At 43.3% G+C, this 27,765-nt stretch overlaps 1 protein-coding gene across 3 annotated transcripts; it reads right to left on the bottom strand.

Annotated features, from left to right (window-relative positions):
* Nucleotides 1–1,219: 1,219 nt before the first annotated feature.
* On the bottom strand, nt 1,220–27,765 carry THSD1 (thrombospondin type 1 domain containing 1). 3 transcript variants are annotated; one of them, XM_027674445.1, is made up of 5 exons: nt 27,605–27,764; nt 21,218–21,356; nt 14,922–15,887; nt 6,669–6,827; nt 1,220–3,500 (listed from the first exon to the last, which is right to left on the bottom strand). In XM_027674445.1, the coding sequence occupies exons 2-5, from the start codon at nt 21,273–21,275 to the stop codon at nt 2,125–2,127; spliced, it is 2,559 nt and encodes an 852-aa protein (XP_027530246.1). In that variant the 5' UTR covers nt 21,276–21,356; nt 27,605–27,764; the 3' UTR covers nt 1,220–2,124. The 3 variants fall into 3 exon arrangements, with proteins under 3 accessions (XP_027530246.1, XP_027530247.1, XP_027530248.1); XM_027674446.1 differs by lacking the exon at nt 27,605–27,764 and adding an exon at nt 16,238–16,289 and having other exon boundaries at nt 21,218–21,326; XM_027674447.1 differs by lacking the exon at nt 6,669–6,827 and having other exon boundaries at nt 27,605–27,765.

Genomic DNA, 27,765 nt, shown 5'->3' with positions numbered 1-27,765 from the left:
CAAAGGCTGAACACCAACAATGTGCCCTGTTGGCACAGCTCCTGGGAAAGAGGGAGCTCACATCACCCTGTGAGTCGGATCTGCTACTCCAGCAGCAGCTTCAAAACTTCACCCATCAAAAAGGCCATTCAAACAGCCAGATTAGATTCTGGTGGCCAAATGCTGAGTCTTTTTGCTCCTAGGTTGTCAAAGAAAGTGACTGTGTGCCTGTCAAGCTACCTGTGCATGCTTTGGACACTTCAGTGGGGTGCCATAACTGGCAGCTGACACACAGTGATGCTGCTCTTCCTTTAAAATTGCTGTTGCTTTGCAGGGGGTGGGGGAGGGGGGAAGTGTGGGATTGGGAAACCTATTTTTCTGCTCAGAAAGCCCATTTTGAGAAAGATAGCACCTCCTTCCAGAGAACAGAGCACATGCTAATTTTTCCTTCACACCCACAAGGCAGATTAAAGGGCATGTAGGGTTGGGCTCCTTATGGGAGAGTTAAGACTGACAGTCCACTGCCTAAATATATCTTCTCTCATACCTACCTCCATGGGCAGCACCTCCTCTTTTCTTGCTTTTGCCCACTAGCATTACCTTGCTCTTTGCAAGTCCCTGGAGAGACAGCTATCCCAACAAATGGCAAGCAAAGTCTCTAAGTCATTCTTTCAGGTCTGAGCTCTGGCTCTGTTGTTAACCAGGTTTCCAACCCAACTCTGAATACATGCAGCAACGTATAATGACAAATTTGTGATCTCTAGTTTTAAAGCACAACAGACAAACCCATCATGGCTGTTGCACTTCACTGTTACCGCTCTCTACAACTGTCTGAAAGGAGCTTGTAGCAAGGTGGGGGTCAGCCTCTTCTCCCGGGTAACAAGTCACGGGACCAGAGAAAATGGCCTCATACTGTGCCAGGGGAGGTTTAGATTGGATATGAGAAAAAAATTCTTCACTGAAAAGGTGGTCAGGCATCGGAACAGGCTGCCCAGGAAAGTGGTGGAATCACGGTCTCTGGAAGTGTTCAAAAAGCATGTGGATGTGGCACTTGGTGATATGGTTTAGTGTAAACATGGTGGTGTTACATTAATGGTTGAACTTGATGATTTTAGAGGTCTTTTCCAACCTAAATGATTCTATGAGTCTATAAGATTCTCTGTGAATCACCAGATGTTGTCATTTTATTTTTAATTTTCGTTAACATAACAGGTATTAACCAAATAATCTTGTTGTTTGCTGGTTTTGTTCATAATTTATTTTGAGCTTGCTGTAGTAGTATTGTTGTCAATATATTTACATTTAAAGGAAAGGATAATTATGGAAAGGATGCATGATTCAACAGTTCTCAGTGCTTTTTACAGGTAACATTCTACAGTAACATTTCTGCAAGGACTAAAATCTGATCATCTGTTTTCTTTGGCCTCCTTGTAGCATGCCTTTTCTAAAATTTCCTGCAAATATCTGTACATCATTGTTTTCCTGGCATAAATATTGACAGAAAGAAAATATCAAAGTCTTGAATGATGAAAAATGCCTCCTCAGTTTTAAATTCACTCCAAGTATTCAGCATCAATTGTTTGTACTTCCATGCAACCTGCTAAAAACCCCCCACCAGATGACTTATTTGAGCAACTACAACAGTTCAATGACGCTAACCAGAAAAATGATAAAAACTGCTCACCACTAGAAGTTTGTCCTTTCTAAATGAGAAATCATTCATTAATCAGGGCAGATGGTTGAGGATGCTGTACAATGGATGCTTCAGTATGTCACAGTCTATTAGTACAGAGTCCACAAGGTGTGAAAGGCTAGATCAGTGGCACTCATCATCTTTGATTCATGAAACATGACCGCTTTAGGCAATAAAATCTATTGGCTATTCCTGGATCATGTCTTCACTAACATGTGCTTTCCCAGAGTATTTTGTGTGTATTGTACACACATGCATACAAAAAAATATTATATGAAAGCACTTTTCAGTAATTAGAAAGGAATATGTTCCCACAAGCCAGATCTGGGGCATTATTCCCTCCTGCTCCATGTGAAGGTAACGTGATTCCTGTTGCTTCTTCTACCAGAAGCCAACTGATCCTCCAGATTCTCTACCACGCATGCCCCTCCTGCAGGGCCGCAATGAGTCACTCAGATCACCAGCTTCTCAATGCTTAGAGTACTTGTTCCATCTTCTTCATTTGAACCAAAATACCCAGGGAGGTCAATCATCTGCTGCTCTGCCTCTGTTAAGCCAAAAGTACTATTATCATAAAAGGCAAACTCAGGGTCCAAGGGGAAGCTCTGGCACTTGTCCCTACGATGCTGGGCAGGGCTTACACTCAGGCCTCTCTGGGAATTATCTTTGCCATTTGAGCCTGTTTCTTTCCGCCACATGCCTCTGGGGTTAGGTGAAGGGCCCCTCTTACTTCGGCTGGACTCCGTTTTTTCACCTGCCTTCTCCTGACCAGCAGGCTGGCGGTCAGTGATCAGGTCCAGCTTCCTCACCGGGGGACCTGCCCTGTGGTGGGACTTTGTGCCATGGCCCTGTGGTTCACACCCCAGCACAGCGTTGTGGGGCTGATCCAGCTTTTCGCACGCTGGATTAGCATTTCTGGATTTTGGCCGTGTCCTGTCCTCCAGGCTCTGGTCCCATGTCCTGGTCCTGGAGTTGTAGAGAGGAGTCTGTCGGGGTGTGAGAGTGGACATGCTTCTCTCTCTGAAAGGCCTGGCCTTTTTAGTTTCATGGAAACTGGCTGTTCTTCTAAACTGTGAGTTTCTGTGACAGCCCCTCTCGGGCAAGTCTGCTTTGTTATCCTGGTGCTTGAAATGAGCTCTTCTTACTAGGGTTTGGGTAGGGCTCACCGCAGGATTGGCCTGTGAGAATGGAAAATCCAGCCTGGGGTGAGAGCTTTCCCCCAGGAATTTGTGCTGAGCAGCTGGCTGGTCCAGAAATGGAGATTTGATCCGAAATTTGTTTGCTGCTACCTCCTCTTGGCTTTCCCCGCTCAGGGGAAGCATCGCGGTGGCACCAACAACTGTGTCCGTGAGGGGATTCTGAGAGACATGGTACACCTTAGTGGTCTCCGTCAGGCCTTTCTTCTTCATCTCTTTCAGCTGCTGTTGTGCCAGGCGGTAGCTGAAAATTGGAGGGATTATTTTTTGGGCATTTGGCTGCAAGTTTTCACTTCCAGAGGCATCATCTTCTTGGGCAAATTGGAGGCTTCGCCTATAGGTGAGAGGAATGTTAACAAGGGCATCCCCTCCTTCAGCAAAGCTGTCCCGCTGCTTGTTGCCTTGACAAATGTTCTCCTCGTCGGAGTTTTTCCGGAAGCCAGGGGAGTGGACAGAGTTTCGTCGGAGAGCGGTACTGCATTTCTGAGCTCTGCAGAGCTTCCTCCAGAGGGTGATGAGAATGGTGGTAAAGATGATAAACAAGCATACAGAGATACCTGTGATGGTAACTATATTATCTGCTTTCCGGTTCTCTCCTGGCTGGACAGGAGGTGGGGTGGGAGGCTTAACAGCTGTAAGAGAGAGCACACATGTCTGTCAGAGTTGCACTGGCATCAGCATTTTGGTACTTGGGGATGGATATGTTACTACAAAGAAAAAATAAGCAATTAATACAGTACAGGAAGTTGTCTGCCATAAAAATTTGCTCACTGGAGATGACTTACTACTAATGACTTCAAACTGGCCCAAAAGATCTACTTACTTAAAACCAAGGTGCCCATGGACCTTTCAAATGCAGTCATTACTTTTTCCTGTTTTGCCATTTCCATAAGGCATTCCTAAATAAGTGTAAAATGGGATAACTCTATTTGGCCTTCTTTATTAAGTACTTTAAGATTCCCTGATAAAAAGTGGAATAAAACAGGAAAAAATAATTCAAACGAGGCTAGGACTTCAGATATCACTTTATTTTTAGGTGAGCTTAAGTGGGTGTGAGAATTGGAACGAGTTTGAAGAGCAGAGACGCAGCACTAGCAGAGGCAGTGTAACTTTTCCAAGCATTCTTCTGAGGGTGCTTCTTCCATCACTGTCTGGTGCCATAGCCCCAGAGGGCAAAAACTTAACATGTCACAGAAAGCTCTCAACTGAAAAGGCCATTGCTCTGATGTCCCTAGCATTCTAGGACTGACACTCTGCAAACTTTTCTTCACTGAGAGTGTGCCAGCCACTGGAACAGGCTCCCCAGGGAAACTGTCAAGGCACTAAGCCTGCCAGAGTTCAAGGACTCAGCAAACGGCGAGGTTCAAAACAGGACTTTGTCACTGTGGATCGCCTCTCTCTGCACCTCATCTTCCCCTGCCCCTACACTCTGCTGGTCTCACTCATTCGGCCATTTGCTCCATCTGCTGGACTAACAACTGCAGAGTTATGCTAAAAACAAAGCTTGTCTGCTTTGTAAAGCTGCAGACAGCAGAGGTGGGAAGGGTCAAACTCCCAGCTTGAGATCAGGAGCAGATGAACACCGTAAAGTCACATTGTCAAGTAACTTCTCAAGCAATTCTAAGATTCAATGGGATGAAATCATATAGGTGATTCTGTAAAGGAAGCTGGGAGCAGGAGGATTAGAAACCATGTGCAAGAGAGAAGCAAGGTTTTTCCTCCAGATGATTCCACAGGGTACAGATGCAGGCCTCCTGTGCATTTGATTTTATATATATATATATATAAACCCTCTTTATTAACCCAGAGACCTCACTAGAATTTGAGGACTGTCCAGACCTGCTGAGTGCTGTCATACTGTAACTCAAAGCAGACTGCCACAGGCCTGTGAACTGTGCATGCACAGGAGGTTGACCTCTCTGGCAACCATCACATACCTTGCACAATTGCACACCTGCATGGGAAGAGTGACACCTCTGAGAAGGACCAGAGAGGCATGTCACATCTGTGCACATAAAGCAAGGTGCACACACAAATCACGTGTCCAGCACATGCTCTGCACGCACAGACCCCCTCTCTGGGGAGCTCTGTGCACCAAGACTACTCTCTGAGCTCCAGAGGAGGGCTGTGAAACTGGCTGGCAAGGAGCCAAACCAAATTACGTACTCACAGACATACCTCTCCAGCAGGTAAGAGGAGGCATGGAATAGCACAGCTCAACATCAGCTTTAGAAAAACACTAACCACCCCACTGCATTTTGCTGGTGACATTACTGCCAACAGCAGTCTGATAGAGTTTGGCATAGGGAAAAAAACCAGCTCTAAAGCAGGGCATTAGTTTTAAGCTGGGGCCCAAAACATCTGAGTTGTTCCTCTCTGCTTGAACTTACAGCTTTACAAAATAAGCAAACCCACATGGCCAGCATTTTCAAGTCATTAGAAACATCGGACCTGTTAAAACATTCCAAGTGCTGCACAAACACTGACAAAATGCAACCCCTAGCTTGATGGAATATAATTTTTAGTATTTTCCCTTCACCCAAACTTTTGTTCAACACAACTCATTTCTTAAAAGTGCTCCACAACACATTTCAGTCCTGCCTGTATACTTCCGAGGCCTTCGTCCTCAGACACCTTGAGGCTGGTTCAAGCCAACACCTCCATTAAAAACGTAGACCTGCCCTCTTCTTGCTCCAGCTACACATTCTCTCCCCCTGCTGTCCTTCCCTTTTCAGTGGCACAAGCATTGCAGTGGCCACATGCTAAACAATTTCCCCACATCCCCAAACTGTCTATTTTTTAACTGGCTCCATTCCAGTTCTCCACACTGCACTTGTGCAAGCAGAAGGAAGTACATGTAAGCAGCCAAAGGAAAGGGTAAGGCATTGCTCACTATTTAATATCTTAAAATATCCTGAGAGCCCAGGAGCCTGCACAGTTCCTGGGCACCTCTCCTTCCCCATCCCTGCACCCTTGGCACCTGCGAGACACAAAAGCATGGGAGCTTGTAGATCAACTTTCTGAGAAGATGAATCTCTGGGGACCCTTGGCATCAGCACACTCTTTTTCAGCAGGGAGTTTTCAAGAAGCAGGAATTCTGCATGAACTGAGCACCAACACCCTGCTAAAAGGAGCACTTCTCATACCCCTCATGGTAACTATAAGCACCTGACTATGGTGCTGGCACACCCTCATCCAGCCTCACTGGAGGCTGTGCAGCTGCTGGAACACCGCTCTAGTCTTACAGGAGGTTTAGATCTCTTTTAATTTCACCAACTTGACACTCACCAGCAGTGGCCAGCCTGCAATATCATGGACCAACAGCAGTGACAGGCTGGTGCATAGGCAGTTCTGGCACTGCCACCTCAAAAAACTCACAGAATGGGAATCTCACACCACAGGTCACCGCTAGAACCAGTACTCTTTTTAACAGACTAACTTTTTAATAGATTCCCACTGCCTGGAGTGGCTTTCACTGCTGAACACATTCTGCTAGTCCCAAGATCTCTCTTTCAGTGCTTCTTCGCTCCCTGGCCATGATGGAGATTGTAAGCTGCTTCCATGGCACCCACAGCATTCAGAAAACTTATGCCTTGGAGCATTATCTCCAGTTGTCCCACAAATGCATGGAGGCTTCCACCCTACTCCATCAAGCACAGGAATGTGACAGCCCCTTGAATCAATATGACTGAAGGAGAGAGCAGATGTTTCTGTTTGACACAGCCCTTCTAACAACAGGCCCTTTGCTTTTGCCAGGGCAGTCACACGACCAGGGGGAAGAGGACAGCAGAGATACATACACGCACACTCCTCCAGCGAACACAAGGAAGCCTCCCTTGGTGATCCAGCGCAGCCTGGGTTTGCTGGTGAGGAAGTGAGGCACTCTCGGAAGCGCTCCCGGATGCCATCCCCACAGGTGACACTGCAAGGGCTCCAGGGCTGCCAGGGGCTCCATGCTTCTGCAAATAAAAAAGCTCACAGCAATGAGGAGTGTGTCTGCATCCTTACCTTTAAAGACACAGCCATTTGTCTTCTTTTTTAAGAAAAACAGCAATAAATAACTAAAAAATGCAAACAGCAAGACCAAAAGAGCACACAGCATCCAGAACCTGATCCTGTTCCCATCAGAGTCTGGGCCAAAGCTTCCACTTGTTGTTTTCCTTTTTTCACCCCAAGCCCCAGCCAGCAACACAGTGGTCAGTCAACTGGCAAGCAAGTTCTGCCTGGAACAATAGCAAAAGGAAATGAATCCACAGACCTTTGAAGTGGGCTGGTAATTTATATATTAATCCAATTCCTGCCTGACAAACAGTGCATTTACAGCAGGATAACTTCGTTGACCTTAGTATAGTTACTGCTGATTTATATGACTGTGACAGGAGGATAAGCCTACAAGGCCTAATGAAATGGCAACGTTGCTTTTTCTCTTTATTATCTTCTCAGCACATGAACATGTTATTGAATCATTCATTTGACAGTTTACAGGTCTCTTTGGTTTATTGCTTATGGTTACGCAATTAACTCAAGATGAAATTTTGCCTGTGCACTTATTTATTTCAAGTGGAGGCAGACTTAGGTTCTAATATTACCTTGAACATTATCATTTTTAATGCATAACAAAATCCCTCTTTTTCTTAAGACTATATCCTCATCCAATGTTCAACATTCAAACTTTACAGCATTAAGAAACCAGAGAGAGAAAGGAGGGACCATTCCTATCCATTTCTCACAGCTGTGACACTGAAGCAGCATCACAACTTTAAATTCCAAACTAATGCACGAGTTCAGGTACAATCTTAAAGAACAAAATCCCAGGGGACCCCGCTATGGCTCAGTTGACTTGGTGGTCTAGTTTTGAAATCTGGCAGGAAAAAAAACAATAGACTACTTAAGTCCATTTCACTGCTCGCAGATTAAGTAGAAAAATATCTGAATAACATTTTTTTTAAAAGTAGATCAGGTTTGTTTAAGTTTGCTCTTTTAAATAATTTATGCTGCTACTGCCAACACAGGCCATGATTTTTAATTTTAGTACTGCTGCTAACATGCCCCTGAGCCCTTGAGCAAGTTACAATGCTAAAGGACTAGACAGTGTTGCATGACTGAAAATGGCTTTATGATTTCATGTTATATTGGTTGCTCCACAGTTCATAGTGTGTTATTATTTTTAAGTATCTCTAACAAAAATAAATACAGCTGTGTTTCAATAAACATGAAATTTTAACTGCTTTGGGCCCTGTCCTACAAATTTTTGTGAGGATGCCAGTATGAGTAATGTTAATGCGAGCAGCCCGACCAGCAGGGCTGCTCTCCCGTGTGCAGGTACTCACCTGCACTGCAGGACGGGGCACTGATGCATTGAGCTTACACTTGTGCTGTCAGCCAAGGCTGCAAAGCAGGTGTGGGCACATACTCAAGAACATTTGTGTCCATGCACGTTCCAGTGCATTTGCCTCACCTAATCCACAGTGGAGATGGGCATGGTGAGACACCCCGGTGGTGCTGTGGTTTTAAGCCCACAAAACACCAAGTGACCTTCCCAGCTGTTTGCCACTGACTCCACTACCCTACTGCGATATCTGTGATCCCATGCTGTATTTCACTCGTGCTCTTCACGCACCTCTCTGCTTTCACCCTTCTGTCTCTGGAGCTGGGGAGCTGCTACAGCAGGGGAGAGGAGCTCAAAGGCAGGCTGAGCTTTCACACTCCTCCTCCAGTTTGCAGCCATGCCAATTCCTAGTAAAGTGCAAAACGAAGCAAGATGGTTGGTGGTGTCAGGAGAAAAAGGAATCAGAGGATGTCAAGGAGGAGGGAACAGAGGAAGTTTGTTGGGGTAAGGAGCCCCACAAAGGTACAGGCTCTGGACAGTTTGCAAAATCACATCAATTAGCAAGCAAAGCTATTAGTGAGGGCAGCAAGAAAAAATGTTGATAATTAGTAGTCAGTCAAGGGCTCATTGATCCCTCCTCAAAAAAGGACTTCATGGTATCACGTTATTTGGGGATCTCACAACACTTTTCTTCATATCAGTATGAAGGACTCCAGCAGTGTCCCTCACCACCGGCAGAGGGGCTAGTTGGAGAAGGACCTACATCCTTGTAGACTACTTTGTGTGAGCAGCTTGGTGAATTCCTGCCATAATTTCTAGTGTGTGAGCTAACTCATTTCCCTCTTTCCACATTCCCTACTTGCTTAAACGTCTGTTAATTAGAGTCAGATATAGAGCCAGACTCAGAAAGATTCTAGTTGCCTCCAGTGCTAACACTGGTGATAGTGGAGGGTGCTCGGCAGTCTCCACATTGATGCCTGTGGGTTTCAACATACAAGAACACTTAGCAGGAGTAATTTTTTTCACATTGACGTCAAACCTAAGATGTGCCCATTGCTCTCAGGCACTTTTCACTGACTTGGGCTTCGGCTAAAGGCACAGAGTTCCTTAGCAAAAACACTTGGCATCCATAGCTTTGGGGCTAAGAAATGTGCCTTAAGCAACAGGAGAGCAAGAAATGCTCCAGCTGCAATGAAAGATGGGAGATTTAAACTTCTGCAACTTGCTCTGCCACTTCCTGCAATTACCAGAATGTAAAAGAAAATGAAGCATAGTTTATTCTCCCCCAAGGAAACAAATGATTAAACTCCATTTAAGACAAACAGATTGAAAGTGCCAGGGGGAAAACCAGAAGGTATGCACTGCAAACAAGCTCTAAGAAGCATGAACTTTTTTTACATACAATTGAGGAATCAATTATCAACGTGAAGACTGATGAGTTAATTTGAAACAGCTGACAGTTGGCAGGTCTGCCAACTTAAAAGATACATGCAATTAACTGTGTTGATTGTTGCTCTGCATAAATATCTCCCCTCAAATTTCTGTGCTCGTAAGACTTTGTGCATGCAGTGCTATCCATCAGCACAGTCAGCAAGGGACACTCAGCATCATCCCTCCAGCCTGATGCACGTGATAGTCCTATGCACTTCAACAAGGCCAGTGATACAGGACAAAATCACTGATTATTTACAAGTTCATGTAAACATCTACGCTAACCTGGGGAACTGCAAGCTATTTTTGGAAGCCGAGATCAGTTTACATGCGTTGTATGGGTGTTTGGACAAGATCTTGGAAAACACCTTTCTCAGCCTTCCATGGAGATGAAGCCTGGGTACACTGAAATGGCGGCATGTTCCAACAAGTTACTAATTTGGACAATGAAAGGACAAGGATCTCTTTGAAGGAAGAAAAGGTAGACTCTGCCTGGGAAAACTACAGTCTTTTCCCCACAAATAGGCATGTTTAAGAATTGTAGAGGCACAGCCTAAAAATTATTTTTTCCAGAAGCTAAGAGCTCAGTGACTCTGTAACACCTGATTTATTCCTAATGTGTAGAGATGAAGCATTAACTGACACAGAAGTGGATGGGGTACAAACCAGCCCATTCCCAGATCCCCTGCATTTGCCTGTTTCTAAATAAATGCAAGCCAGGTGCAGATTAAGGCTGTACAGCTAATTGCTTCCCAGACAAGCAGGTCTGATTCATACAGTTTTATTCAGGGAACAAAAATTTGATGGAAGTTGTATGCCCCTATCTAACCCCTAGATATCCCACTTACTCCTCTCCTCCCTTACAGACCACTTTTCCCTTCAGAAGGTCTTCCCCTGACTTCCTCTTTCCCTTTTCTGGCAACAGCTGCATTTCTTATGCCCTGTTGACATACTGATAGTTTCTCTGACAGCTAGCAAAAGTCAGATGAACAAAATTCATCTCTGCTGTAGGCAAGTGCAAGAGACTGCACTGGGAGTCACACTAAAGTTGAAATTGGTCTCTGGAGTGTAACTAAGAACTGGAAAAGAAAGTTAATTAACAGCAAAAATATAGAGAAAATATGCCTTTTTCTATGCTTTAGCGTTACTGAATAATTTTATCCCTCTCATCACAAATGTTTCAAGTAGGATACAGGCTAGGACATGGAATATCCTTCTAAGGAGTGCAGAAGTCTCACTGCTGGGGACACTTAAAACCCAGATGAGCAAAGCACAGGATAAAGCATTGAAAAGAATGAGCCTGCAATTCATCTGGTGCTGGGTAAGATGGTCTAACAGAGTTTCCTACCTCAGACATCCATATAATTGGGTCAAACACTAGGAAAAAAACAGCTGCATGACTCTAAGTCACCTGTGTCAAACAGTGAAGAGCCCATAGAGATGAATTGACTCAAATCTCATTGTTAATTTTTTCACAGGTTCTCCATTTAGAGTCTACAGAGAGCTGCACAAGTGCTGGCTCACATTTAATGGATGTATTCCCCACCTTTAATAGATATATTCACAGTCTTAGATAGCACAGGGTTTCTTGTGACACTTGTTCTGAGGCTGATGGCCTGGGCTGGAAGACCTGCTGCCCTGGCCTGGTCAGGGCCACCGGGAGCTTTCTCCTTCCTGCTTCAAGCACAAGCCAGATTCCTGTTCCAAAAGACTCTACTAACCTGTCTGGGATGAGGAGTAAAGAGCAGGATTGACAAAGGATCAGGAATATAACTGATGTCTGATATATGGAAAATAGATGTGGCAAAATATCTTCTTTTATCTCATCCTCTGTGGTTTGGATGAAGATAATTTTAATAATTTAGGAATATTAATAATTTGATATTTTACAAAATAATATCTTTTCTTCGAAACAATAGAGCATATGCTAAAATGAAGTAAGAACTGGCTGAGTGACAGATTGGATATGCAACTGTCAACAGAAAACCATCACTGAGTGAGAATCCATTTGGAGAGATTCCAAAGGGATTAGTATAAGGTCCAATGCTTCCCTAGTGGACATGAAAATAAATATAAAACCATTACTGAGAAAATATGTCACTCCTGTAATGACAAAAGTAGATAGTGCAGTTGTATGGAGCACCATAGGGTACTGGCTAAGTTAGGATAATTCAAACAAAATAGATCATAAATCAGCAGAATGAAAAATGTAGGAAGAAGGAATGCAAATTGCACCTGCAGGATGGTGGACTACATACACAAAAACAGTGCAAGAGGAGTTTAGAGGGTGAAAGTTATGGCAAATTTTCCTAATGCAATTGATGGAATGAAAGCAGAGGTAGGGGTAGGGGAAGTGCTACTGCTCAAGCAGCATCAGTAAGGAGGGAAAGATGAACACAGCACCCAAAGCTAGTACCCTGGACATCAAATAAAAGTGAGTATTTAAAATAACAGAAAGGGAGCCAAGGAGAATCAATAAATGAATCAAATCCTGAAGAAATGTCTTCCAATTAAAGACTCAATCTTTTCAGTTTATCTCAGTACACTGAGATAATCTGGTAGGACTGAGATGACCTGGATGTGCAAACATCTTCATGAAGGGAAGATGGTGGATGGGAAACAGCTATCAGAAAGCAACAGAGTAAAAGCCAGTCACCAGAGGACGAAGCTAGGTGAGCTTTAGTTATGAAACACAGTTTCCCTTTTTAAAGAATAAATAAATCAGAGCACAAGATTGAGAAAAATTACCATAAAAGTCTCTGTTTTGTGGTGTCTTCAATAAAAAACTGGATAACTCTCGGGACTCAACACCAGGGTAACTGAATAAAAATGAGGTCCCGTGCTGCACAGGAGCCCAGAGTAGAGGATTTATCACTTCTCCTTGCCTTAAACTGAGTTCAGGAAGTCCAAAGCAGAGAATAAGAGACTTGAGGCAAGGTGTCTGTTGTGTAGCAGTCGCATGTTTTACTAAGGGGTCTGGGTCTATGCAGGCCACTGCACAGTGCCCTGCAGCAGAATGAGAGGGCTCAGGAGTGCACTTTCCAAAGGAGCCATGAGGCAGATAGCCATCACAGGCAGCACAGGCTCGCTCTGTCTGTCGTGGCTTCAGGCTGATGTGCCCCTCCCAGAACACTCCACTGTTTTCAAATGCTGCCTGCAGGCTTTGAAGTCTCACAGATACAGACAAGAAGTCAGATGTGCTGCAGTCTAATTAATTTCAGGTTGACATTTTATTTACGACTACATGGTGTGGTTTTGCTTTCATCGGCTTTATAGAGTTGATATTCTTATCGTGGCAGCTATTGACTTAGCTCTGCTCTTCACAGGCATAACCTGATTCTTTCCACTGTAGTTGTAAGGATGATGCTATTGGGGAACCCAAGGAAAGAGAGCAGATTGCAGGAAGCCATTGCTTAATGCAGATCTCATCAATTAAAACAATTAAATATTGGGCACAGAAACATATCTATATCATATGCTAGGTATTTATCTGTCAGGGCAATTATGAAGATCATATCAGTGTAACATACCACCCAAGCACAGAGGAAAAATTAGAATTCTCTCTTCCTTTTTCCTTGAGAATTATCTCCATTAAGAAAATAATATGCTTTTATTTTTAGATAGACTTTTCTATGCCAAAGGAAGAGTGCCAACAGAGAATGCAGATGGGAAGTTAAGATGAAGGGAACTAGGTACTGAGTTTGGCATGTGTTGAAAATAGAGGTCATTTTTAGTACAGAGTGTTAATTAAATAGCTAACAGCTTTAGAATTTATGAAAGAGTACCAAGTAAGACCACATGAAGCTATGAACCTAATTAAGGTAGGCTGTGTCTGCACTGTGTGGTCTGGAGCATGTCCTACACTCTTGGTCTCCTCATGATGCCTCTCAGATACCTGCCCATGAAGTGCAATGACCACTTTTTGGCTAGAGTTCCTGCACTTCCTTTTCAGGGAGACCAGGTTGGGGAGGTGAGGAAAACGGTGTACATCTCAAACCTTTCAACCCACTCTTTGAAGTGTACAGATGGGAAAGACTGATTTGTTACCTATAGACACAAGCCTGCTCCAAATGGGAACATGCGATTTACTTTTACATTCTATGGTGCAGGCATGACAACCTAACCCAACCCAATCCCAATTACCTCGTGCACATACAGCCCACCCCTCACTCTGGTTGCCTTTCACAAATTAGTGATGAGAAGGATATTTAGCTCATCTGCTTCCTCTGCCATGCAATTGTGATTCATAGACTCTGTCAAACCACGGACTGCCACCTCTGATGCTACAGCTGCATAAGATATATAAATAGAATGGATGGAAAGGTTTTTAACAGGTCTGAGGAATGGGCTCAAGCTCTGCCTGTGTACTTAACTGTGATCACTCCTGACCATGATCATTCATACTCTTGGGCATGGTTTTGGCTTCTGCCAACAAGCATTCTGCCATGTTTGACCATGGTCCAGAGGACTATATGGACCACAGACTATCCCCAGCCGGCAGCTTGTATGATTCTAATCTTTCCTCTAAGGAAAATTTTAGCTATATGAATGTGACCCATGATCTACCAGGTGGCCTCATGGGTCAGAAGATGCACCCTGGTCTATTCTAAGCAATAGACATGTCTTGAAAGGCTGCTTGAAAAACCTGCAAGCTGTCCAAGTGACATGACAGTGTCTTTTCCTGCAGCCAAATCCTGATTCATCTCACCAAAATTTGTGCATCTAACAGGTAGGGCTCTAAACTTTCACAGCAAATGGGCTAGAGAAAAAGACACCCAAGTGAGGATTCAGCCCATGTATTTTCTATACCCATGAATCACCCTTGTGAGATGCCTCGACTAAAAATCTAGACAACTACCTAGTGTTGGATCCTTGGCTTTTAGACACTTAAATGTAGGCAAGACTAACCCTACCTTTAGAGTCTTCAACAGGCCAGATCTACAGCAGTAGCTTCTTTAGTCACTGAGAGGAACAAGTTTCATTTTCAGCCAGACTAGATATATAAAACATTCAAAATGACCTAAATGGTTTTGGTTGGTACTTAGCGTTAACTTAGTGCAGCTTTAAGCTACCACAGTGGCACTTATTACCAGATATCCTCGTGTATGCCTCTACATAAAGTCTATCGTGTTGCCACCTGCATATGACATTACAACTGTAATTTTGATTGGTGTAGGAGATCCAAAAAGTAGCTAGTCAGTAAGGGACACCACAATCAAATCTATTTATCATTACCCATGTTGGCTGGAAGAGTGCTGATTTTAGCTAAAAGAGGAAAAACATCAGTACAAACCCGTATTCCTTTGGATCATTATACACTCCTTAACTCTTGTTGGGAAATAGCTTCGGTTTGAGAAATTAAAGAGGTCAAAGCAGTATTTGTTCTTCCCCACATCAAACAAAGTGCAGTTAAATTCTGTCCTGTTGTCTCCTGGGTGAAGGGTGTTTTCATACAGCCAAGTTGTTCTTTGACTTGGATGCTTGAGAGCCTCTTTATAGACCACAATTTTTCCACTGATAGAAGTGCACGGTGGAGAGAGTACGAAGACCTGAACCAAAGTTTTGCATGTGGCTTCTGCTGCCACAACCAGTCTGTATCCAAATTTTTGGAGAAGATCTACAGGTCCTACGGAGGCAATGACAGAATGTGTTTCTAACGATGTGAGTAACACAGTGAGGTATATTTCTTGACCAACAGGTGGGCAGTCAAACTCTATCCACTGGGACCTAGAGAGTGGGATTCCTTTGCTAGTTCTAATGCCCAGAGTCTCATCAGAGCTTACTCTTCTGAATTCATAAAGGGTGCTGGTGAATATCACATCCAGTGAAATCACAGTCTCGTTCATGGCACACAACTGCTCATTTGTAAAAAGTCCAACCTGAAGGGAGCTCCCAAACACCTCCGAACTCCTGTTCAAATCAATGTGAAATACAGGCCATTCCACATGGAGGGTGGACATGCTGCTTCTGCTCCACTGGGCAGCACTGCTGTTATCACTGGGAGAGACCATTCTGAACAAGAAGTCACCAGCACTCTTGAAATGGAAACACTCAAATTCTACTGTCCCCTGGGACCGATTTGCTGGAAGCTGTTTTCTTGCAATTATCTCATTGGTGCTGGCATCCAGCAAAAGGATGGATGCATGCTCTGCTGTCACATTACCACCACTATAGTACTGATATTCCACAGGCACTGTGTCATTGCTGAAGGCTACATGACCCGGGCGCTCCAACAGGAGATACTCCACTTCGCCAAGAACTGAAAGGAAAACAATTTCACAACAGTATTAAGAACCAAGCCGACAACTGATTGTTTATCTACGTTATGGAAGAAAACAAATATTTTAAAAATCTATATTAAAAAGCGGTTCTCAATCTTTTTCAAGTGAATCAGTTAGCCAAAAAAAAAGTTCTAGCTATTGCAGTTAGAGCTCAACACCTCTCCTTTGTGCAGGAATGTGATTTGGAGCAGCTCAAAGTCCACTGCAGTAACATGTTCAGGAAGGTAAAAAAGAGTATTTTAAAGTAAACCACAAGCCACCCAAAAGATTCACAGAAAACTTAATTTATCAGGATAGATTCTCAAACCTCTCAACTTCTTTCACTTACAGATTCTTAAAGTCCACTTCACAGAGGCCAGCTGTTTTTCCATTTACTTTAGCTATAATTTAGCAAAAAAAGAACAGTGGTTTCTCAGTACAGAAACATGAAAAATGTCCCCCAAATAAAATAAAAGACTGCATGATGCTTTTTGAAGCCTCTTCTCTTTCTCTGTCTTATGAATCTTTCATTTTGCTCATTTGCATTGCAGACACTTGAGTGAAAGTTGAAAATAACAGTGATGGTGACTGCAGCACTTTTCTTGTCTCAGATGTGATACAACATGTCTAAATGACATCATTTCATTATAAATGGCGCAGTCTTTTCAAATTCACTTCTTGCATGACCATGTTTGTGCAAGTTGCCAAATTACCCTGAGACAGACTGTAACTAGTGATGATATCTGAAGCAATGAACTGGGAAGATCCCATTTCCGTTCTTAGCTCAGCTAGCTTTTCTGTGTTGCCTGAAACTTAAGGATTTCAGACACAGAAAGGTTATCTGAAAAATGGGAACTGCATACATCTATTCCTGATACAGAATGCCCTGTGAGACATCTTTATTTAATTGTCTCGGAAAAGGCTTCTGAGTCTTGGATGGAAGGTGCTATGGAACTGTAAAATTTCAATTAAAGCAATCCTTTCATAAGTAGTATCAACTAACAATACTTTGACTTGTTAAATCTGTTACACATGTCTTAGGATTACCTCAAAGAAAGCTTTGCTGGAAAAACATCGCAACTGCCAAGGCAAGCACTCAGCAGTCAGGAGTAGCAGGACTCATCTCACATAATATTAGACGCCTACCACTCTAAGCTTCAATTTAAGTTAGTCACCTTGGATTCACTTTCTTCTCAGCAGGGAAAATATTCAGGAAGAAATTCATCTGACTGGCTACAGACATTTACATCAGGGTGGGGTGCAGTGTGCAGTAGAAAAAAAAGAGCCTATTACTCACCATCAGCTATAACATGTCCTTAAAATAACCAGCTCCAACCACATACATAAAGTCCTAATAAAGGTGGCATGCACAGCCTTACACATATAAATCATGCATATACTCTTACATATATGTACTATAACTCAGTCTTTCATTTGCATTTCCACAAGAAGCTGCTTCATTTGGCAGATGGATGGTGCTCATTACCAGAAGGTTCTTTTGTATTCATTCTTCCATGGGTGGTCCTATGTATTATTGACTCCAAAATCCATCCTGATAACATAGAATTATTCATTTTCCCCATGGACTCTTTTATTGTGCTCTTATAGTATATTAGTGAACTAGAAATATTAATGAGTTTGTTCTTCCAAAATCCCTGAAAGATGAGAGGATGTCACTATTCTTGTTTAGTGGGTTAGGAACCAAGGCACAGGCACAAAGGTGAAAACTGTCAAGTATTAACTAATTGTGGATGCTCTCTGAAAGTGAGGACCTGATTTTAAATACAATGGTCCCTCAGACATCCAAAGCAGGATCCCACTGATCCCAGCTGTGGTGAGCACATGGCACCCCAGCAAACTTGACCTCAACTTGGACACTCAGAGAATAAGAAATAGACCCTAAGTGCCTGTGAAAAACGTCTCTATGAATTGCCCAGCAACACATTCTCCTTGCTCTTCATGTTCTGGTTTTGCCATGTGTGCCTGCCCATATTTTACAGCCCTGTTCCTACCATCATCTACCATCAATATCTCTTGGGTATCAGCCTATCAGAACTCCTGCCCTCATCTCTTTACCATATAGCTTTTACCTTCTACTGTTCCTTGGGCCTGCTATTAACTCTAGCACATTCTCACCTTCCTTGCTCACTGCTAGCATGACATCAGGGAGCACAGGACAATCAACTCTAGTGTTCAACCGTATTGGGGAACTACGTTGCCCTGGGGTGAAGCATGTTGTATGGGGCTGGCAAGAGGAGCCAGCGGGCTTGGGGTACACTTGACCCTTCAGAGAACGTTATCACTAACTCATCTGCAAGGATTTAGATCTGTACCAGATCTAGGCAACTCTTAATAAGGACAGGAGAAAGCATGTTCCAGGCCACTGTGAGCACTCTAACAAAGATGAAGTTCTCACAGCTATGTTAGAGCTTCCCAGTGAAGTGACTGTGAGTCGCTGGGGTTTTGTTTCTCTGGCTCTGGGAGTGGGCAATTTCTCTACAAATTATGGAGATGCATTTCTCTACAAAGGAATTGGCTAGATTCAACTTAGCTGAAACATTATAAAGGAAAAAGAAATCACACCATGGCAAAAACCCAGCATGAAAAAATTCAATTTTAAGATTTAAACTTACAAAAAAACCATTCAAGTGAAAGTAATGAAAATCACTGACGTTTGTACCTACTGCTTTAGCATCCTAACTCTCTTTTACAACTGTCTTGACTCTCTTGCACTGTTTTTTTATTTGGAATGGCTGAGACAAGAAGTAACAGCACTGTGTATGCAGGTGGGAGGACCGGAAAGAGGGCAGGGAACTGCCATATCCCAGCAACCCCAATGCATATTCCATCAACCCCAATGTAGATCACTTAGGAAGTGAGGAAAGTGAGCATTACTGGAGCTCAGCACCGCAGAGCTCTGGCTGGTGCACCACAGTTCACAGCATCCTTTTCCCCATGTTTGGTAAACAGCACAAGAACTTTGCACTCTTGGACAGCCCACACAGCACTTTTTCATGATGCTCCCAAAGGCACCTCTCAGAAGCAGCCAGCTTCCACCACAAGCTCCTTCAGCTGCCCTCCAGCCTACCATTAACCCATGACTGTGTCACGTGCCAAAACTTAGTCCCAATTGTTTGGACAGCCAGTCAGAGGCAGTTTTCAATGCATTTTTATATTTTCCTTTGTCATTACCATGGTCTCCCACTGCAAGAAGCCTGGATGTGGTGCCAGCAACCTGCCATAGCAGCCTTTGTAAGAAGTCACGCTTAGAAAGATCAAAATAAAAATCCTTGTTGTGACTGAAGAGCAAGAAGAATTACTTGAGGGTGCTATTTGGATACTTACTTATTTTTAAGTGTGCTTAAGCCAACTTGGGTTGTGCTGTTGGCTTGTCAGCCACCAGTAGCACAGAGCTAAGAACAAAAACATCAGTAAAACTGATAAGAAATGAGAATACTATTTTGTTGTACGTTAGGGCTTTTTTAGCACTACAGTAATTTTTCCAGAGCATACTGGAAATAGTCTTGTCTGAAACAGAAAACTATATGAGTGAAATAGTTATCTAAAAACCATGTACACGTGATACTCAAAGATGTGTATATGCAGAACTGTTTGGAAGTAATTTTTTGAATTATGGACTGCCCTTTAACTGGAAATAAGGCAAAGGTTGATGCACCTAAAGTTTGCAGCAGAGATTTAGCGCATTAACTGCATCTTGTAATTACATACTGCACTACGCTCTATACAGTTCAGGAATAATAGCTTTTACCTCTGAGTCAACCAGTTGTGAATGCCTACAGGATTGGCTCACCAAGAAACAGTGCATATTGCAATCATTCATCTCACTTTTTGGCTTCAGTGAATTTAATACTTACCCTCACTGCGTTACCCACTCAGTGCAGTATTCCTAACTGGGCTGGTTAACTTTGTCTTATTACAGTAAGAAGTGGTACTAAAAGCCATAGACAAGTGTCTCCACTTCTACTGGAACTAAATTCATCTAAAAGATGGCAATTCTTCTACAGGTTCTTTACATCTTCTAGTGATCCCTTGTTCTAGAGCAGAGATGGAGCAAGCACAGAGGCATGAATAGCACACTTAGCATTCAGTCATTAATCAGATTTTTCTCACATATATGGAGAGCAATCTGCATACATTTTTGGTCCATTTCTCTCCTTCATAAGGTATCTTCAGCTCTTTGGTGCATGAACTACCTGCTGCTACAGCTCTTTCCATAAGTGGGGATTAACTACTCCTTTTCCCATTTTTCCATATTGTAGACATTTCAGCAGTGCTTGGCTTAATCCTTAGCATGGTTTGACAATGTACTACAGCTGTCACAATGCCTGCTTTTAAACTAGGAATGCAAATTTCTAAAACATAGGTATTGTTTAGGAATTAAGAGTCCCATTTTCAATATTTCTAATTCCCTGTGCGATAAGGAATTAATTCCCTTTGCAAATCTACTTCCTACTTATTACATTCTTGAAAAGGATAAGACACTATGCATATGATGCCCCTCACCTTGTAGACATCTTGCAGTTGTCTGACTGAACTTAAGTGTCTAACCTCCCTCCTTGGCAGCTGAAGGTGAGAAGGAGGTGCTTTTTCATTCTACGCATCTCTGTTGCAGATGGGTAGGAGCTGCTTTCAATATGTGCTGATTTGTGCATGGACTACTCAAACAAGACTGATTGTCTCTGACTACCTGTCTAATTTTATGTGACATGACACTGAATGATTATGAATATCACCCTTTCGATTCTTACATGGTCAGAAGAAAGAACACTTCTGTTGTTCTCAAAAGCTCTCTAAGTGGCAGCTTAGGTCCATCAGGTGGGGGCTCACTCAGCCATAGCAGGTTGCCTGTACTGTAGATGCTTACATCTCAGCCAATCATAGTAGGTTCCTTTTCTAGTAATGGAGAGAAATAGGTAGTTGTGTGGCACAGTTCCGCCCATCCTAGTATGGATACCTAAACCAGGTCTATTTTCCACGATGTTCATTAAATATCATGAAAAATAAGTCTTACAAGCGAATAGAGTTCTAGTTGCTGCTTCTATCACAGCCAGTCCCTTGATGTCCAAGGAAATTTGTTCATTTATCTTGTTTAATACTCTGAGCAAATTTACAGCAGGAAAGATTCCTGCTGCTCTGATCTAAAGGGATAGTTTACGCAAGTTGCATTTTCCACCTAAATATTGCATAAGATCTAACTTCTGTGCATATCAGTGGTAGCTTTTGCAGCATCTGATTTCAACAGATCACCTGGAAACATAAATCCAAAACTACCTTGTGAATGCACATAGTGCATAATGCTAATACTCACCGTAGTCACAGAGCACTACTAACAATAGATTTGAAAAATCTTTCAACATCTGTTTCATTCTGACCAGTGAGATCCCAGGTTCTTTTACTCCTCATGTCCTTCTTCAGCTCCAAAGTACCAGCACGTTTTCCAAGAACACCTATAAGTTAAAAAATTACAGCTGTCTCGACTTTGTTTCATAAAATACAAAAAGAAAGACATCCCGCTAATAAGAATAAAAAGAAAAAACCCCTATTAATCAACATTTTTCCCCAACTACTTAAAATTACTAACACTGTATCAATGGATCTGAATAAGCACAACTACGGTTCACTGTACAATAAATTTTTCCTCCTGAAATGTCAGCTCCTGAGCCAGAACAACAAAGACAGATCACATCAATATTATCATTGCACTGAAGTAACTGCTGCTGTGCATGTCTTATACTAAGACCAAGGCTCACAACAGCAAAATAATGAATATTTTATACAAAATATAACTCTGATCTCAGCACATATCTATATTGGAGATTTACTGCTGCTTCACAATTCATATCGCTTCAGGCTTCGTTTCATAACTGCTTTCAGGCATGAAAGAAGCTCAGTAGCAAACTACATTTTTGGTCCTCAAACCCCTCTGTAATTCAGGTTCGGTAATATATTTAGTGATATTACTAGATTTATAAAAGATCTATAACTGCCTTTCATGTCATTCAGACTGATCAGATGGAGAAGGTGCTAACTTTCACTTTTTCCTCCATGATTTTTTAAGTTTACATTCTCTACAGCCTTGGCTAAGCCAACATAGAGTTCTTTCTGGCAAGTTTCCCAGTTTTATGTCCATGTGGTTTAAACTAGTCTTTATAACTAGTTTATAAAGTCTCATAACAATTAAATAAAATAGGTTGGAAGCACAATGATAGCAGCAAACCCAAACAGTTTGCTTCAAAAACATAAGTAGGAGGGAATCTAAAAAGAGAAGTTCTAACTCAGAGGCCATTCTCAAAATATAAGAATTGCTCTTCTGTGTTTCACAGGAGCACTTGCAGGTCAGTCTTACTGTGCTAACCATCATACAAACATGCAAGAAAGGTCTTGATCCATTAAGTTTACAACCTAATTTTATGACAGAAATCTGGCACTGGAGCAGGCAGAAGTTAGGAATGAGCAAAACTGTGGAGAATAAAGGTAAAACGTAGGAACCAAGTACGGCAAAGATCAGGTACACCTTTAGGAATCACAAATGAGGTATTACAACAATTACATTGCTCGACTTGTTGAACTAAGAGGCAGCAGATGTGTTATTTGAAAGCTTTTTGAACTGCTCTCTGTGCCAAGTGGCTGGAGAGAATAATTTCTAAGAAAAGACTAACAGCCCATTACAATAATAGCTGTACATATCTGAAAGGAATAATCATCATCTGGCCCACGAACTTGACAAGATTCCAGAAAGGATTAGATAGGGACAGTGATACCGTCACCACCCACAATTTCACTTCATACGCTTTAAATTACAGGAAGACAAACCTTATGCCTCAAGAGAGGGGCAGGCTGCTAGCAGAAGGTGGTGGAGAGCCAGCCTGCTTCCTGGAGCAGCCGCTCCTCTAACTGTCCCAGGCTACTGGCAGCAGGCACAGCATCACATCGGGACATCATTCCTAGCCTGTATTGTTCCTGGTAATTAATCAGTTAATCAAAACAAAGAACCAAGGTAGCTCAAGGAAAAAAAAAGTAGGTTTCAGTTAAAAAAAATAATTGCAATAGATGCCTTGGCCTCTAGCACAGCTGCTCAAGGAAAATAGCAGAAGTTATGTGGCATTGCTGTAAACTGCTCTGAAATAATGAGGGGAAAAAAATACTTTGTGGGCCACAACCATGATTGTGCTGGATGATTTAATGGATCCTTTCCATTTCTAGCTTGCCCAGCTGTGTATTTTTCAAATGGCTTTTACAAATACTTCTTTCAGAAAGTCACACACAGGCAGGTGAAATTCAAATAATCCTAATCTCAGTCTAATGAGCGACACACTACATGGAGGAAATGAAGCTATGGAAGGGAGAATAAATCCTCAGGAAGAAAGAAAAAGCCTGTGTGGGAGAGCACTCTTGAGGGAGGTAGTTGCCTTACATCTTAATTTGCACATCAGTCCAACAGAGGAAAAAGCAGCATGGTTCATGAAACAGAGCACCAGCAGGAGGTACAGGGACCAGACCCGACTTCTGTTCCTGTTCCTGCCACTGCCAGACATATGATGTCAGCAAACTGCATCATTAATCTGCTCCCCTCCTTCCCACCCCATATTTCACACTCTGTATTTATAGAGCAGACTCTTCAGGACAGAGACTCTTTCTAACCAAGCCTGTGGATGGAGCCTAGAGCCAGAGCCCTTGGGTGTTTTGGTAACACCAATCATTTGTCAGACCAAAACCTCCTTCCTTCTCACCCTTCCTTCTGTGTTATCTTGGCTTGCTTGGGAAAAGACTCCAGCATGCAGTGTGGGCAACACTCAGGCTAGAACTAGAGTATTTGAAACAGTACCAAAACTAACTTCCAATTAGTGAGATAGGTACCTCTGGGAGCCTAGCCCGGGGCTACTTCACCCTCTGCACACCTCTGCCATCACTGGATTGCAGCAGGAGCCCTCCAACCTCACACACATATAGCTACTTTAGGCTACTGGCTGAAATACAGCCCTGCTTTTGAACAAAGCTCCAATTAAACTGTCTCCTCAAACCCTCCCTGAGTTCTTGCACCTTTGCTAGCTCAATTCTAATAGCGCTTCTAAATGCAAGAATTGCTGGCCCATTTTTGGTGTATTATTGCCCCTCTCCTTCTCCTCTCTTTCTGCACAGGTTTGTTCCTCTCCCCTCCTTCAGTTTTCCCTCCTTTTGCCTCCTCTTAGTTTTGGACAGGCCTTACACTGAGCTCTAAGCTCAGTTCAGAATTTTCCTCTCTCCTCTGTCTTCCCTAAGGCAACTTCTTTCTAGATTTGTTTTCACTTTTAGGTCTTCTTCCAAACTCTCTACATCTTTCCCCCCTGCTCTATTATTTTTCCACTTTTCATACATAAAATTTTACTTTTTGAGGCAGATGGTGCATCTGAAATGGCTTCTACTCCATTCAGATCTTCTACCTCAAGTTCATTAACTTAATGAGATGAAAAATGATTGAACAGAGAAGGCTATCAGACTTGGAATAATTGGCTTTTTTAATTTATTGCTCCCGTGGACAAGTATGAACTGAGGCTCTATTGTGTGAGATGCAGCAGAAGCACAGCAACATAAAAAGATGCTTTCTTCTTCCAAGAGATGGTGTAATGGACTGACTGGAAGTGGAAGACTTCCTCTCCAAGGGGAATTTGAAATGACAGATGAGGAGGGCATAAGCCATAAAGCGCCCTGGAAATGAAGACCAAGAGGCTTATGTGTAATGCAAATGACACGGGAAAACTTTGAGTCCCTGCTCTGCAACAGATTTCCTGTGCGATCTTGGTCACATCACTTAGTTTTCCTGTGGCATACCTCTCCACTGAAGACAGTACCTCACTATCTGGTATGGGTATTACAGGAATAAATCCACATCAACTGTGAGGCTTGCAGGCACCACAGTGTCATGACCTGTGTAAGAGCCAAACACGAAATTTAAAATTTTATTTACAATATTTTTTGCAAATAAGTAACAGAATAGGTTACATATACTGTCTATTAGAAACACATATATTAATCTATTCAAATAATGCCCCTATTTCTCTACATCATTAAAATCATATAGTATTTTGTGATCATTTTGGTTTCACAAAAAAGCTCCTAAAATCAACTAGCCCAAATCAAAAACAAACCCCAAGCCAACTTGATTTATGACTCCCAATACTTTCTGCAGCAGTATCCAAGGCCACAGTACGGATATGACATTTCAGAAACCTGCCACATCTTCTGAGAGCTGTCATCTGCTGATTGAGCAGTTACCACCTTTGCCAGCTGCAACAGTATAGCATTCAGTGCCTACTCCCACATCCTAAGGGGGATGAGAGGCAAATGAGCCTTAAGTTAAGAAAGGGACATCAGGAATTAATCAGATCCTCCATCCAAGCACTGAGTTTATTGAGAACACAAACCCATGGCACTCAAAACCTCTGTGCTCTGGAGACTCATTCATACAAAGGGAAGTGCCACTGATGGATCCCATATTTCGCCCTACCCATGAGCACCCTCAGTCCTCCTCCTCTTTGCAAACGCCCAATAAGAGCTGAGCCCCCCCTGCCCCAGCCCAATCCTCCTTTGGTAATAGGCCTGTCTTGGCTCATCTCTTCTCTGAGCACAGCCCCAGTTTCTCCTTGTCCCCCAGACTCCATAGCTCCAAGTGAAAGCTGACCCAGCCATGGCACAGAACCCCCCACAACTTAGGGTACACATGAGAGGAAGGTGGGAGAAGGGCTTGGGGAAGGAGTAAGTGTGTGTGCAGGGGGCTGTCAGGTCGAGAAGTAATCCTCTTGGAGCCAATCTGCCTCCCCCTCGAGCACTGCCCCAAGCAGCAGCACCTATTCCAGCCACCCCAACAGACCCACCAAGAAGCCGGCCAGCCATCTGGAGTGATGCTGGCAGAAAAATAAAGATATTTATTGGAATTTAAATCAAGCAAAATGTTGACAGAATGCGGGGGGGGGGTAATCCCAGATGAAAAACAATGTCCTTAATAGCTGTCCATTAGTTAACGTATTTCAGTTGTATTTGCAACCCAAAATCTGCACAATTCTGGCTGTGCATGAGAGGCTGACAGTAAAATAGGCTAGAGAGAGAAAAGCCTGAAAGTCCCTAAATCCTCCCTACATTTCACAAGCAGCACTAACAGCAAAAAGACATGTGTATGTGCAACATTTCCTCAAATTTAAGGTATTTTATCTGTATGGCAGGAAAGAGATTAATTATTTTCAACCAGCATACGCTTATTGCAATGGGATTAGGCAGCTATTGAAGTGTTACTACCTGCTGGGAATTTCAGAACTTCCCATATAATCTTTCTCCTCTGACATTAAAGAGGGAACACCTCAGGTACGCATCACATTTTATCAAAATCTAATCACTGTTGACCAGTCAGAGTGGTCAGGGCAAAAATATGCCACTTCTCAGAAGATATTGAGCTTAGCCAGAAACATATCTATGTGATGTCTGCCACAGCAGGGGGCTAGAGCTGAAATCCTCAAAGGCATCTTTCATTCTTATTTACACATCCAACAATTTTACATTGTTATCAGATAATGGTTTTATTAAAATTATGCATCTATATTCACTAGGTTGAAACTGACAGCATCAGATCCCCTGTGTACACAGAAAAAAAAATAATTAGCTGGTAAAGTCTATTTTCATTAACATTTGGGGTCATATCCCACAAAATCCTGGGATTTCTCAGCCCCGTTCTGATAATAACTCAGCAATTCATGAGCTAGCTGGCCAGCAACATCTGTCCTTTGAAACCAAAAGGCTTACAGTAGATAGAATATATGAATAATATTTACTTCCGAAAACGTACAGAAAACATACTAAGCATAAGGAAATTTGGGAAGGTGTCCAAGAAATAATAAATAAAGAATGCAAAGAATTAAATATATTAGATCAGACCTTATGGCATAAGGGAAGGAACGCAGTCATCCGTTCTTTCTCTCCCCCTCTAAAGTGTTTTCTTTTTTTTAAATATATATTGTTCACTGTTTCTGGAATTCCCCTTTTAGTGCAGTTCATTTTAAAGATCACAGTATGGGGAATACATATTGCACAGCTGAAACAATAAGAAGTACGTTTGAGAAGCAGGTCTGAAATATCATGAAGTATCTGTGTTAAAAAGAGAACTGGGCAGCTTTCTCCTACGGATTACCTTGGTTTTAGCGTTTACTCACACGGTTTCGTCTGGTCTAGCGACTGTTACAAAGTAGAAATCACGGAACGTAGTCAAAAACACTAAAATTAATCCTACTTATCACGGACTCTGGTGAGAAACCGGTGCAGTCGCTCCCCATGCCGGTGCTCCCAGCACCTCGGGAGCGCTGGAACACCGGGGCTCCGGGCGGGACGGCCCGTGCCTCCGGGACACAGGCGAACATAGGGAAGATCTGGACGGCGGGCAGGGACAAAACCAGGACCTGCAGTCACAGGGGTTGTTTTTAAAATCCCCCATAACCGAGCGTCACGGCGCGGTCCCGTCCGCGCCCCTCGCACCGATCGACGGGCTCTGCCCTATCCTGCCCTGCCTGGGCTCGCCGGGCTCCGCGCCGCCACACGCCGCACGGCCGGCTCCGCGCCCGGGGCTGCCCGGGGCTCCCACCGCCCCAGCCCCTCGTCACCGCCGCCGCGGGGGGACGTGCCCGCGCCCCGCGACCCCCGGGCTCGGCTCGCCCTCCGCCCGCCCCGCGCTCACCTCCACGCCGCTGCCCGCGGCTCTGCGCGGGCGGAGCGCTCGGCGGGATGGGGCCAGAGAGAGATCCTTCCCGTGGACGAGATGCCGCCGGGGCTGCCCTGGGCGCTCGTTGCCCTCCGGCGGCGGTGGCGGCGGCGGCGGGAGCGCTGAATGGCGGCGCG

This window comes from Neopelma chrysocephalum, unplaced genomic scaffold, assembly GCF_003984885.1.
Source record: "Neopelma chrysocephalum unplaced genomic scaffold, ASM398488v2 Primary Assembly neopelma1_25, whole genome shotgun sequence".
Taxonomy (NCBI): domain Eukaryota; kingdom Metazoa; phylum Chordata; class Aves; order Passeriformes; family Pipridae; genus Neopelma; species Neopelma chrysocephalum.
The sequence above is the reverse complement of the archived record's forward strand: the minus strand, read 5'-3'. Positions and strand labels throughout refer to the sequence as shown.